The 12,990-nt window shown below is 39.9% G+C and overlaps 1 protein-coding gene across 1 annotated transcript in view; it reads right to left on the bottom strand.

The window, feature by feature from the left end:
- Positions 1–7,492: 7,492 nt before the first annotated feature.
- Positions 7,493–12,990, bottom strand: part of LOC122562344 (heparan sulfate glucosamine 3-O-sulfotransferase 3A1-like) — a 156,528-nt gene continuing 151,030 nt past the window's right edge. The window contains exon 2 of the mRNA XM_043715221.1: positions 7,493–8,563. Within this exon, the coding sequence (XP_043571156.1) occupies positions 7,942–8,563 (622 nt within the window). The 3' untranslated portion in view covers positions 7,493–7,941. The remainder of the gene's footprint in view (positions 8,564–12,990) is intronic.

Consider the following 12,990-nt stretch of genomic DNA (forward strand, 5'->3'; position numbering starts at 1 on the left):
TTTGCTTCTTGAAAACTGAAAGGCGGAGAATTCAATGAGGTTTGAGTCTTCATTTGCTATCTGTGAGAACACTCCTAGATGATTATTTGCTGACGTTACTGTTTTGGATACCTGATGACTCCTTTAATTTAGCATCAGATTTATTAGATGCCAAGAAAGGAGAAGTATATGTTGTGGAGATTGCTAGATCTTTAAAAACAGCAAAACACACAATTGACTGTAGATTCCAATCCATTAATCTTTGTAGAATAGTAATTTGTTGTAAATTTTTGAACTTGAATTACCACCAAGTTCATTGGCACCTCAGTATATGGATAACAAAATGGCGGAGGTGGCAGCTTAGGTAGTGTTTGGGTTCCTGGTCCGTCAACTTCCTTTCAGGTGAATGGCCGAATCCATTTTTATTATTATTTCTTCATATTATTATCTCCTAATTTCACCTTTTATGTCAAATTAATCTTTTCTTTCTGTGGTTGAGGTGTATCAGTTTCGGTTGAACAGCCCTGGGTCCTTGGCAGTTTCAATAGATCCCTGGGACCCAGTAGTTTCAGCAGGCCCCCTGGTCCTTGATGATTTCAGCAGGTCCCCCTGGTCCTTGATGGTTTCATCAGGTCCCCCCAGTCCTCAATGGTTTCAGATGGCCCCCAGTCCTTGATTGTTTCAACAGGCCACCAGCCCTCAATGGTTTCAGCAGGCCCCCTGGTCACTTATGGTTTCAACAGGTTCCCCCTCTTCCTCAATGGTTTCAAAAGGCCCCCAGTCCTCGATAGTTTCAGCAGGTCCACGATCCTTAATGTATTCAGCATGCCTCAAGTCCCTAGTGGTTTCAGCAAGCCACCCAGTCCTCAATAGTTTCAGCAGGCCCGCTGGTCACTGATGGTTTCAGCAGGCCCATGGTCCTTGATGGTTTCAGCAGGCCCACGGTCCTTGATGGTTTCAGAAGGCCCATGGTCCTTGATACTTTCAGCAGGCCAATGGTTCTCGATAGTTTCAGCAGACCCCCTTGTCTTTGATGGTTTCAGGAGGCCCCCAGTCCTCATTAATTTTGAAAGGCCCCTAAGCTCTTGGCAATTTTGAGAGTCTGCTGGTCCAGGGCAGTTGGGTAAGGCCTTGGTCCTTGGCAGTTGTGGCAGTGTTTCCACCCCCCCACACACACACACAGCTTTGACAGTTATGCCAGCTCCAACCCCCCAGCTTTGACAGTTATAACTGCTCCACCCCCCAGCTTTGACAGTTATTCGATATAACCCCACCCCTCTTTACCCCAGATTTGGCAGTTATACCAGCTCCATTCCCCACCCAGCTTTGGCAGTTGGGCAGTTCATGAAACCAAGATCTATGGAATGAACAAAAAATGATGTTTGCCTTAACTTTCTTTTTTTTTATATTTAATTTATGTAATTAAATGGTGCTAGTTTTGAGGTGAGTTACACACATTTTACTGTATTTTCACAAATACAAGTAACAATATACTTGTATCTATATTGATAATGATATATCCAAAGAACAAATAGACAAAGTCTTTTTTCCCTGGGGTGGAGAGCCCTGAACTAGACGACATTGTTTTAGGGTGAGAGGGAAAGATTTAAAAGGGATTTAAAGGGCAACATTTTCACGCAGAGGTGGTGCGTGTCTGGAATGAGCTGCCAGAGGAGGGGTGGAGACTGGTACAATTACAGTATTTAAAAGGCATCTGAATATATGACGAGGAAGGGTTGAGAGAGATATGGGCCAACTGCTGGCAAGTGGGACTAGATGAGGTTAGGATATCTGGTCAGCATGGTTGAGTTGGACCAAAGGGTTTGTTTCTGTGCTGTACATCTCTATGACTCTATGTTGTTTTAGGGAACCAACAAGATGAAGTGAAAACTCATAAATGTTTCAATGATAATCAGAATATAGTCAACATGAGAATATAAAGTTAAAAATCCCACAGTGCATGCCACCATTTATTAGCGTCTGGAATTACTATCATAGAAAAGTTTCTTGAATACAGACTGAATGAAAAGGCAGGCAAGGGTTTATTTTGCCAACACAATAGGATCTGTATCGACTTGAAAAGAAAACACAAGCCCCTCATTCTCCAGGTATTTTCAGTATTTATGCAAGAGGTCAATTCTGAAATCGTGAGATGGGACAGATTAGAAATAATCACAAACTAAACCACTGAGGATGAAAGATCTGGAGAGCTTGGCTGAATGAAACAGCAGTACTCTTGTGTTACCATCTGCTGGTAAATAATTTAAACATATCTTTAGGCAGTTAGAACACCTGGTGTTGCTGGGGGTACACATTCATGAAATTAAAAAGGAACTTTATGAAATATGAAGAAATAATCAAGAGATGTATAGTTCCCATAGCATAGTTTATTCAAACCAAGCCTTAAACACTGAAGATGCTTGCAAGTGTTTAATACAGGAATTATTATTGAATGTATTCAGGATCTTGCACAAAGGTGTCATGCTATTTCTTAGTTTTATTTTGGAAGATGTTGCTTTCTCTCTGAAAAGAATGACTTCAATACAAATAGGAGTAAATGGTTTTACATTTGGTTTTATAGTTGAATAATAGATAATTAAAATTAATCTTTTATAAAAGAGCAGAGAGTTATCAAGAAATTGTCATCATTAAAAGACAAGGTAACACTAAAATTGTACATTGCTTTAATGGAGGAAGGGAAAAGTAATAGAAAATAAATTTAAGTTCCTCATCATTGCAGATCTTCCATATAGACCTGACCTCTTGATTTCTCAGTTGATTTCTCAGTGCATGGTTCTACCTCAATTTATATGTGTGAATTTGTGTGTGTATATATATATATATATATATACGAAGGTGGGAGATGCCAGTCCTGAAATATGATACTTTTCTAAATTATAATATCAATACTTCATAGTTAGATAAAACTAGACACATAAAGAGCATAACCTTATCCAATCTGCTCCAAAAATGATTTAATTCTGAATTGAGAATTACCAGTTCTGAGGGAGCATGCAAAATTAGATAGATCCTGAAGTTGGCTCTGGGATTGCAAAGCACACTTAACTTACCACAGGTCAAAGTGATGCAGGCAACAAGCAAATGTTGTAATTCCAGCAAAGTACAACAATTATAGCAGGCAACCCAGTGCTGAGTGCACTTCAGGATAAGCTCATCAAGTCTGCTATCATGAGAATAGGAATTCAGCTGTGTTACTTGCTGAGCATGGTCACAAGATAAGTAGTGCACTCCTTTGCAGTTTCAGTACACGACATAGTTTACAAAGCTGTGTGTGTTCTGTCGATGGCAACCTGGTCCAAGGGGAAGCTCATCGGCCTGGTAAAGGTGCCTGCATGCTCTCCTGTGCATCTTTTTTTTACAGAAAAGATAACAAAGTTTCTCCTCCTAAAACCTACTTCCTATGCCATTTCTCTGATGCAGCATCGGGCAGTGAACAGCAATGTGTTCACTATGTCTTGCATTCCAGCCTGGAAGGATTTGAGCACAAATAAATCGGTCACCTCCTCAGTCACTGGCAGTGCCAGATATACACTAATCTGAAACTGCTTGCTTCTTCTTGGTGAAGAACCCACTGAATTACAAAGAGCTTCTAACATATAGAGAGATAAGTGAAGTGTTCCTGTAAGATAAGGCCACCTTCTCATAGCTGTCCTCCCCTGATTCTTGGAATAGCTTTTTATCTTTACTGAAAAGGAGTGAGAAAGAATTACTACTATAACCTATATATCATAATCCAATAAAGTGGGCTTTGCAATAACAATTGATGCCTTTGTCATGTGCAGCCTTTACCTAATGTTATTGACACCTCCAAATTAAAAATAGCCATTCGAGATTAATCAGCCGATAGCCCAAAGTCATTGGTGCTGCCTTTTAGCAGCAGTGGAGGAGCCATCTCAGGTTGCTAAATCCACTTCCAACTATACATGGTTAATAGTAGCCGCTGACTTAAGTGAAAAGGTCCAAGTGGCTGGGGTAGCATCAAATGAGGTTTGTCTGCTGACTGATGATAATCTTTCCACCCTACGTACTTTCTGAGCATGAAGATATTGCCACTGCTAATTCCCTCATCAAAATGGGATACAGCATGCATTGTGCAGCAAGTATCAGAAATAACAGGAGTGGCAAGTTGCCACTAATCCATTAGCTATCAGCATTAGGGAGCCAAAGCTTTTCTATGAATGCCATCATTACTTTTGTAACGAGGTGTATTTTGAAATCTGCGATGTGTTGTCCTTTGCACTTACAGATGTTTGGAGCTGTCTGGAACCTTGGGGAATGGCTGGAAGATAATCTATCTCCTTAGCTGGTGATAGTTAGGAATATATAAAAAACAGAATGAAGAACAAGAAAATTTGGTAAACTGGATTCAAATTAAGTTCAGAAAGAGAAATAAAGTTCTTGGAAGAACAAGTGACAATACAGGAAGATAAAATTGGAAAAATAAATAAAACTTTAGAAATGTTAAAAAATGACTTGGAGCTTTAAAAGTTCCCTTTTATAGAATCACAATAGTTGCAGCACAGAAGGTGAGGTGCTGGATTGGTAGTGTGGTTATAGTGATTATCTTATTGGACTAGTAATCCAGAGCCCCAGGCTAATGATCAGGGGAGGTAGGTTTGATTATGGAATTTGAATTCAACTTAGAAATCCTGAATTCATATCTAGTCTACTAGTGTCCATGAAGCCACTTATATAAAAATGGGCCTCTTTCCCCTAATGCCCCTTAGAGAAGGAAATCTGCTCTCATGACTTGATCTGGCCTATGTGAGATTCCAAACCCATAGCAATGGTCCAGAAATCCACTTAGTTGTACTAAACTGCTACAAAGCCTCAGGTAAGGAATGAAATCAGACAGACGACTTGATGTTGACTTAGACACCAAAAATTTGCAACTCAAATGCAGTCCTGTTGGCTCTGCAAAGTGCTCCTTAATAATGTCCAGGGGCTTGTGCCCAACATTGGAAGACGAGTCCCACAGACTCGAAATACAACTACCATGTTCCCATCATATTTTGTACCAACTTTGCAGGAAACATTTTTTAAACAGATCTAGCAACTGGGGTTCCAAGAGATTCAGTGGGCCAAATCAGAGCAGAATTAGAATTCAACCACAATCTGTATCTTCATGGCCCAGCAAATGCCCCACTCTACCATCAAGCTGGGGACCAACTCAAGTTCAATAAGAGGGGAAAAGGGCATTCCAGGAACAGCATCAGGAATATGTGATAATGAGGGATGAAGACAGGGAAGCCGCAACATAGGATTACTTGCATGTCAAACATTGGAGGCAGGATGCAATATGCTGTAATTGACAAAGCACAACAACAGATAAAATCTCAGCTCTGTAGTCCTGCCACGTTCAATTGTAAATGGCAGTGCATACTTAAACAACCAAAAGGAGGAAGGTCCAGAAATATCCCAATCTCAATAATATGGGGTTTCAGCACATAAGTGAGGTCTGGGTGAGCATTTTTTCAGGAGTGGCATGAATTATCCAGCATCCTGGAGGAATTTGTAACTCACAATGTGCCCCCTTTCTTTTCACAGATTCCTGGATAGTTTAGACATGAGTAGCAGAGTGTGGATCTAACTCTCAGATCTTTTTTCAGCAAATGCCAGACTTCAGGATCTCAAAACAATGTTTCATACCAATCTACAATGCACAATATAATCTGGCTAGGATAACTTATTTATGCATCTGTACTGGGAAAAATGAGTTAAAAACATTGCTCCCCAATATTTTATAATTTGTCATAATTTGTGCATTGATATCTCCTTCAGGATAAAGCATCAGCAGACAAGGACAAGGTCTTGCCTTTAGGTACAGCATATAAATGAATGAATGAATGAATGAATGAATGAATGAATGAATCTCCTTTCATTCCAGTTTAAGGTAACAGCCTTAAAATCAACCATGCAATGAAACAATGAAGTTAGAAAGTGTTGGACACACACTGTTGAATATCTTTGATCTTCAGGACTGGGCAGTTTGAGCTGCCTATTCTGGGTACTTGCATTACTATATCTCATAACTCCAGCAGTTGCAATCCATTCAGCCAATTCAAAATTGGAGGAACAATCAAACACCCATCTTGTTTTAAGGTACCACAGAAGGACATTTTAGTTATCTGAGAATGAAGTCTCATAACTTCTCCGCACCTTGGCTATTCATTTTTTCCTCACAAATTAAAGCTCAAAGTATACGAAGAAAAAACTTTTCACCCTCTGTAGTGCATGTGGCACCTGAGCTGCTTTTGTTTCCTTGTGGCCGTTAGACTCCTGGACCCACTGCCTGGTCATATGTCAGTCCTTGGATATTTAGAAGAAAGCTGGAAGTATAGAGTTGTGGTGGGGGAAAAAAATCAAAAACTGCACACTTACACCATCTGTAGCCTGGAATCAGAAGAAATTGTGAGCTTGAGGGAAAGCGGGATTTGAGGAGGAGGATTGGAGATGTACATTTCATTATCTTCAACCTTTGCAGCCCTGCCTGAGTTCTTCCTGCTCCAATGATGGTGAGTGCTGTATCATTTATAGAGCTGTGAATACAAAGCTGTCCCCTCCTGTTAGATGCTGCTGTCTTTGGTTATATATTGCATACAATATGGAAGTGAGGCTGAGGCTATGGTAGCATGATCTGGTTGATGCAATTGTCATAGCTGAATAGATAACACTGTTTGTCTACAGGTAAGACTTGCAGCAGTATTAAGTTTGTAGAGGGTCAGGTGAAGCTATGAATAAGACATATGACTTGTAATGTATGGAAATTATTTACAGGTGGTTGATTGTAGTGTGTTGCATTGAGCAGTGTGAACAGCTAGTAGTGGAGTTATTGGAATGAGACATTTGAAGATGCATTTACTGACCTTGATCACTCATGGGAGATCATTGAACTAATTTCAGCACTGCACTCAGCTCCTTGTGAGGAGCCTCCTGGCATTGACCTGTTCAATGATCTACTTCCTTTGAAGGGATTATCTGGACGACCTTCTCCTGCACCAAGGACTTCAGTATGCTACCAGAAAACCATGAACTGAGCTCTCTGTCAAGTTATACTATTTCATTGTCTTTCTCAAATCTAATGCTTCTTCAATGAATTCCTTTACTTTTTCAAATCAAAATTGCACAACTCCTTTGAGGTGAAGGCTTGTTTTAAGTATTCCAGGCCAGTGAGAATTCCTGTTAACCCCTCAAGATTCTGCACCTTGTGATCTGGCTTGCAGCCACTGAACAGTGCACTTAGTGCTGGATATCGAATTGTTACAGTAAGTAACATCACAATGTTTTTGTGTTACCTACTTTGTAACAATTGGACACGAGTTAATTCCACATCACTATCTTCATGCTCATTTATGAGCTAAAACCAAACTTTCTCCATTATTTCTGAAATGACTGCTTCATTCACAAAAGTTTACAATCACTCACATAAACAGGCAAGGATGTAGTCATACCATGTCTTTGAAGTAAATAGTGACTGCTGATTGCAAATGACACTGTTATAAATACCCGTAACCTTTATTAAATGTGTGCTTTCAAAAACTCATAAATGAGGTAAAAGAAATTACCCAATACAGAAAATAGCACCCTCAGTTAAAGCAATCTGTGAATAAAATATTAAGATAATACAAAGAATTAGCAACTCTGTAAAAATAACAATTTCTGCGAAAAGATTTATAATTTTGAGATAACAAGTGTCAAAAACTTCTAAATAATTCCAAGTTAAACTGAACTCTAATGCAAATGTGCTAGAGTGCTCATTCTATAACCTTTTGTAATATGTAGCTAATAGTTTAAATAAATAATGCAAAAATGCATATTTGAACATCAGGATAAAATAGCCTTGCTTCCAACAGCATCACGTCCAAATTTACTCAGTATATCTTTTTATCTTATTACTTTACTCAAAAAGTCTTATTGGTAATATTTTACATGCTTAGTATTTCAGTTATCCCAACCAAAATTCTGTCCTGTCATTTGGTAAAACTTCATGTTGAAAGGCCGGTAAAAGTCTCTCAGTCTCTGAACGACCTCTGGGTCAATGTTGGGATGGGTTCTGCCTTTAGTTTTGCCCAGACAGTGGGGCTTGCTGCTGCCCTCTGGCTTCTTCAAGCAGGGGAAGCCCTTGGTCTTGTTGAAATAGAAATGTTTGTCGGTGATGATTCTCTTCAGACCCAGAAAGTCTTGTACTTTGCCTAGTTCTCCGGCTGGGTCACTGATCAGCCTCTCACCACTCACAAACAGAATCTGGCCCATTGGGAAATAAAGGAGCCAATTCTCCAGGTGCTTGGCATAGATGCCAATCTGAATAGCACTCCATGAAGTGTCGATCAGGCCTGTAGTCCTGTTTTTGAAGGCCAAACTCTCAAAACTGGGGATATCCGGTTTCTTTGAGAGAGTTTGTGTATAGTCAGAAATCGCCCTTGTGACAGGATCCCGAACCACCACTATTAGCTTGGCATCCTTGGACATTGCATAGATTCGGGCAGCTGCCTCCTTAGTAACAAAGTAACTTGGTGTTTTCTCCATGGTGATTTGTCCATCCAGTGTTTTGGGCATCAGACCCCTGTAGAAACATAAATTTATATTTTGAAAAAAAAATCATGTCAGAAAAATTATCTAGAATTCAAATATTTTAGTCATGCTAGAATTCTGTTTGGATATAATGGAAATACAGTTTATCGTTTACAGGAGACAAATTGGCTTCCTCTAAATGTCTGCACCCACTTTTCTTTCCCTTTCAAATCAATAGACAGTAAAATCAAATAGGGGTGTGATAGCAACCATCCACCAATACTCCTTTTATGCCTTTGCTGAAGTTGGCCTTTCCTCCTCATCAGTCTAGATATTGCTTTCTGAGCTTTTATTTTATGGAAGTAACACTTTGGACAACAGTTCGATAAAAATGAAAGAAAAATTGATTTCCTTTATTTCTCTCATTTCTTGTGCCAGGCACTAGGCCTCTTTTGACTTTCTTGCTGAATGCTGATTGTTTTCATGAACTACTAACATGAAGTTGTGTTTTATATTGAGGCTTTCAAAGCTGTAAGCCATTCCAATGTGTTTTACAGGAACATAACCAGACAAACAAAACTGACAATGAGCAGAAGGAATGCTTAGAACAAGGAACCAGAAATTTGATCAAATCAAGAAGTTTCATGGAAGATTTTAATGGATGGAATAGAGATGGAGATACGCAGAGCTTTGGGGAAGGAAATCAAGAGTTTTAGGTCCAGATGGCTGAAAGCATGCCCAGCAATAGGTAGAATATACCCATTTAGTGGAAGAATGTAGAGTTGTTGGAAGGTTGAAGGACTGGAGGACATAGAGAGATAAAGAAGAGCAAGACATTGAGGCATTGACTATGAGGCTGCAGATGCTAACATAAATCTAAGCATAATCTTCATGTTATACTCAACTACAGTTGAAACCTTTCTATTTTTCGTGCTAGACTGTAGTACATACTGTAGCTTAGTACTGTCAATATTTCATTCCCAGTATTTGTTCTTCATTCCCTGAATTTGTGCACATTGATTGGCATTTGCTACTCTTAAACTCAATCCCCAACCTTTCCCCTTTTGGACTATTCATTCTCCTCTTACAGCTCCTCTCTCCTCAATTAATTAAGATAACTTTGTTTCTGTTTCAGCTTCCAAACTCATTTATGTCCAGTATCAGAGTTGACAGCCCCAAGGAACCTACTGATTATTTTTTGCTGTTCCTTTATAGCTGAATGTGCAATGATCCTTTGTTCCTTCTGATTGAGCCAATCTTTGACTTGCTCCTGAGATTTAGACCAATTAAAGCACAATGCTGGGTCTAGTGGGATCTCACTGTTTACACAATGCATCACTTCGGCTTTACTCTGAGGAAAACTCAGAACTACCTTGCCAAGAAATTTTATGGTTCAGACAGGATTTTCATAAACTCCAAATAAAAAAAAATCTAATTTGCAAGTCTTTGTACAGCAACCCCTCATTTTCACTCAGTGATTTAAACTTAAACAAAAGCAACAAAATGCTTTCTGAAACCACAGATTACTCACAATAGTGATTATGTGTGGCTGCTTCTCAAACAGACTTAACTAAGTTCCATGCTCTGTAAGTGCTTTTTAAAAACATGACCACTGAATATTTTATGAATGGTTTAAGATTTTGTCTTTGTAATGCGTAAACACTGTCAGTGAAAGACATGATTTGCTTGGTATATTTCAAACACAGTTAGGCCTGGCTTTTGTTAACATGAGCCTTCTATCATTGTGACAGAGTTTCATTCAGTGTGGATTTTCTAGAATTTAGCTGGTACTTTTAAAAATCTTTTTAATAGCAAGCCTGTAGCATGCGGTTAACTTGGGTACACTATCTGGAGTTTAGCGTGTACAATTAATAGATGCAATAACCCTCCTATGAATTGGTGGCACTTGGCTTTTCTCCTCTTTAGCATACTCCCTGTGAGCCACTAGAGCTGGCTACAACTCCACAAACAGCAATGACACTAACGGTGGGCCATCGGCCTCATAGACTCCTGACCTCAAGGACAGGCTGAGGTATAAGACAGGTGACAGCTAATCTTAGGAGCTAAGCCAACTCTGTATTTCCACTGCATTCAGAGGGCAACTCTGGTCCCTTTATGTCATATCATTTTTAAAAGTTGCACGCCTTTGATGCTCACAGGGATGCTGAAGACTTATAACCAGGGTAGGCCACCCACACTGCTTATTGTCAACTGGTTTCTCTGATGTGGAGCTGCCAGTGTTGGAGTGAGGTGAACAATGTCAGAAGTGATGTGTCACCAGGCTACAATCCAACAGGTTTATTTAATATCACATGCTTTCAGAGTGCTGCTCCTGCATCAGGCAAGGCTCCTCCTCTCACTCTTGTATAAGTTGTTGGTGAGGCCGCACTTGGAGTATTGTGTACAGTTTTGGTCACTCTGTTACAGGAAACACATAGTCAAACTGAATGCAAAGAAGTTTTACAAGGACATTGCCAGGACTAGTGGGCTTGAGTTTGAGGGAGAGGATGACCAGGATAGGACCTTATTCCTTGGAACGTAGGAGAATGAGGGGTGAACTTATTCAGGTGTATAAAATCATGAGAGGCATAGATAGAATAAATGCATGTAATCTTTTTCCCAGAGATGCGGAAGTGAAAACTAGAGGGCACTGGTTTAAGGTGAAATGGAGAAGATTTAAGAAGGACATGAGAGGCAACTTCTTCTTGCAGAGAGTGGTGCTTATATGGAATGTGCTGCCAGAAAAAGTGGTTGAGGCAGGCATAATAGCAACATGTAAAAAACATTTAGATAGGTACATGGATGGGAAGGGTTTAGAGGGATATGGACTAAATACAGGCAATTGGGAACTAACTGAGTGGGCACCATGGTCATCATGGAGCAGTTTGGGCTGAAGGGCCTGTTTTAAAGTTGTATTACTCTATGACTCGAAATAAATCTGTTTGCCTTTAACCTGGTGTCATATGACTTCTGAACTGGTTTCTCAGTGGGGTCTTTCAAGAATGCCTATTTTGCATAGCTAAGAGGCCTACTGCTTTAAAATGGTTTCCATGGATTTGGCAATGGGATGTCTGGGCAGATTGGGCACAAGCTATCCCACTAAATTCTGGTGCCTTGCAGCTATTTTCTGCCAAAACCAGGTGGCTGTAGGCATGTGAAAGAAAACAAAATCACAGTAAAACATGGAAATTTGGTACCAGTCCAAACTCATTTATGTCCAGTACAGAAAAGTGTACAAAATTATGTTGGACCAGTTTAACCATTTCCATGTTTTAACGCATTTTTTTCCCAGTGGTTAGCACTGCTGCCTCAAAGCGCCAAGGACCTGGGTTCAGTTCCTGCCTTGGGCAACTAGCTGTGTGGAGTTTGCACATTCTCCCCGTGTCTGCGTGGGTTTCCTCCGGGTGCTCCGGTTTCCTCCCACAGTCCAAAGATGCAAAGATTAGGTGAATTGGCCATGCTAAATTGCCCGTAGAGTTAGGTGCATTAGTCAGGGGTAAATGTAGGGGAATGGGTCTGGGTGGGTTGCTCTTCGGAGGGTCGGTATGGACTTGTTGGGCCGAAAGACCTGTTTCCACACTGTAGGGAATCTAATCTAATATTCCATGATGTACACTGGTCCAGTTTAGACCAGAACAGGTGTTTCTGTGTTTCACTTTCTTTTACACTATAGCATGGTGCTCAATGTCTCCAATAACCCATGTGATCTGGATACTCTCATAAACTTTGGAGCTGTTTCAAATAAAGCCCCCACAGAACCAATGAGAGAGTCTCAGTTTTGGATCCTGGTGTGCTATTGAGTTGGTTGGTCTCAATTGAGGTCAAGATGAGGGAGGCAAAATTGTACAAGGTTTCTCCACCTCACATAGGCATCATCTGACTTGATTGACTGTGACATTTTTCCAGTTTAATAGTCCATTTCTTCTTGGGGGAGTCCTGTGGGGAATTGCTGTGTTCACTTTGAAAGGGAATCTGTTTGAGTAATTGAGTGAAGCAAAATTTGAAGGCAGAAGTTTTCTGAAATGATAGATTGTTGTACAACAATTGTCGTGCAGATCAGTTGAAGCAATGTTGGCCAGTTCAATATTTTCTACAAGCATGTTAAGAAGTTTCAGCCACTAAGCGTTGTTGTAATGAATTATAGGTCAAAGAGAGGTTTCCAAGTTGGCTGATCATGAAACAAGACCACAGCTTTTTAAAATCCAATCTGATAAGTGAGGAGCCTTGGCAAACCATCAAAATGAACTTTTAGAAGCTGAATAGACAATTGTCCCTGAAATGGAGACGTGGCTCTTAAATGAACTTTCATTATAGATAAGTGAAATATCCTGCCAGATTCTGGGATAATGTTCAGTACTAATGTAATATCTATTGTCATGTTGCCTTGGACCACCCTCATTTTTAATAGGCACACACAATATATCTATTTATTCCTATGCTTCTTTTTATTATTTTTATATTCATTTGTTTAGCGGACAA

The sequence above is a fragment of the Chiloscyllium plagiosum genome, chromosome 24, assembly GCF_004010195.1.
Source record: "Chiloscyllium plagiosum isolate BGI_BamShark_2017 chromosome 24, ASM401019v2, whole genome shotgun sequence".
In the NCBI taxonomy this organism is placed as follows: Eukaryota; Metazoa; Chordata; class Chondrichthyes; order Orectolobiformes; family Hemiscylliidae; genus Chiloscyllium; species Chiloscyllium plagiosum.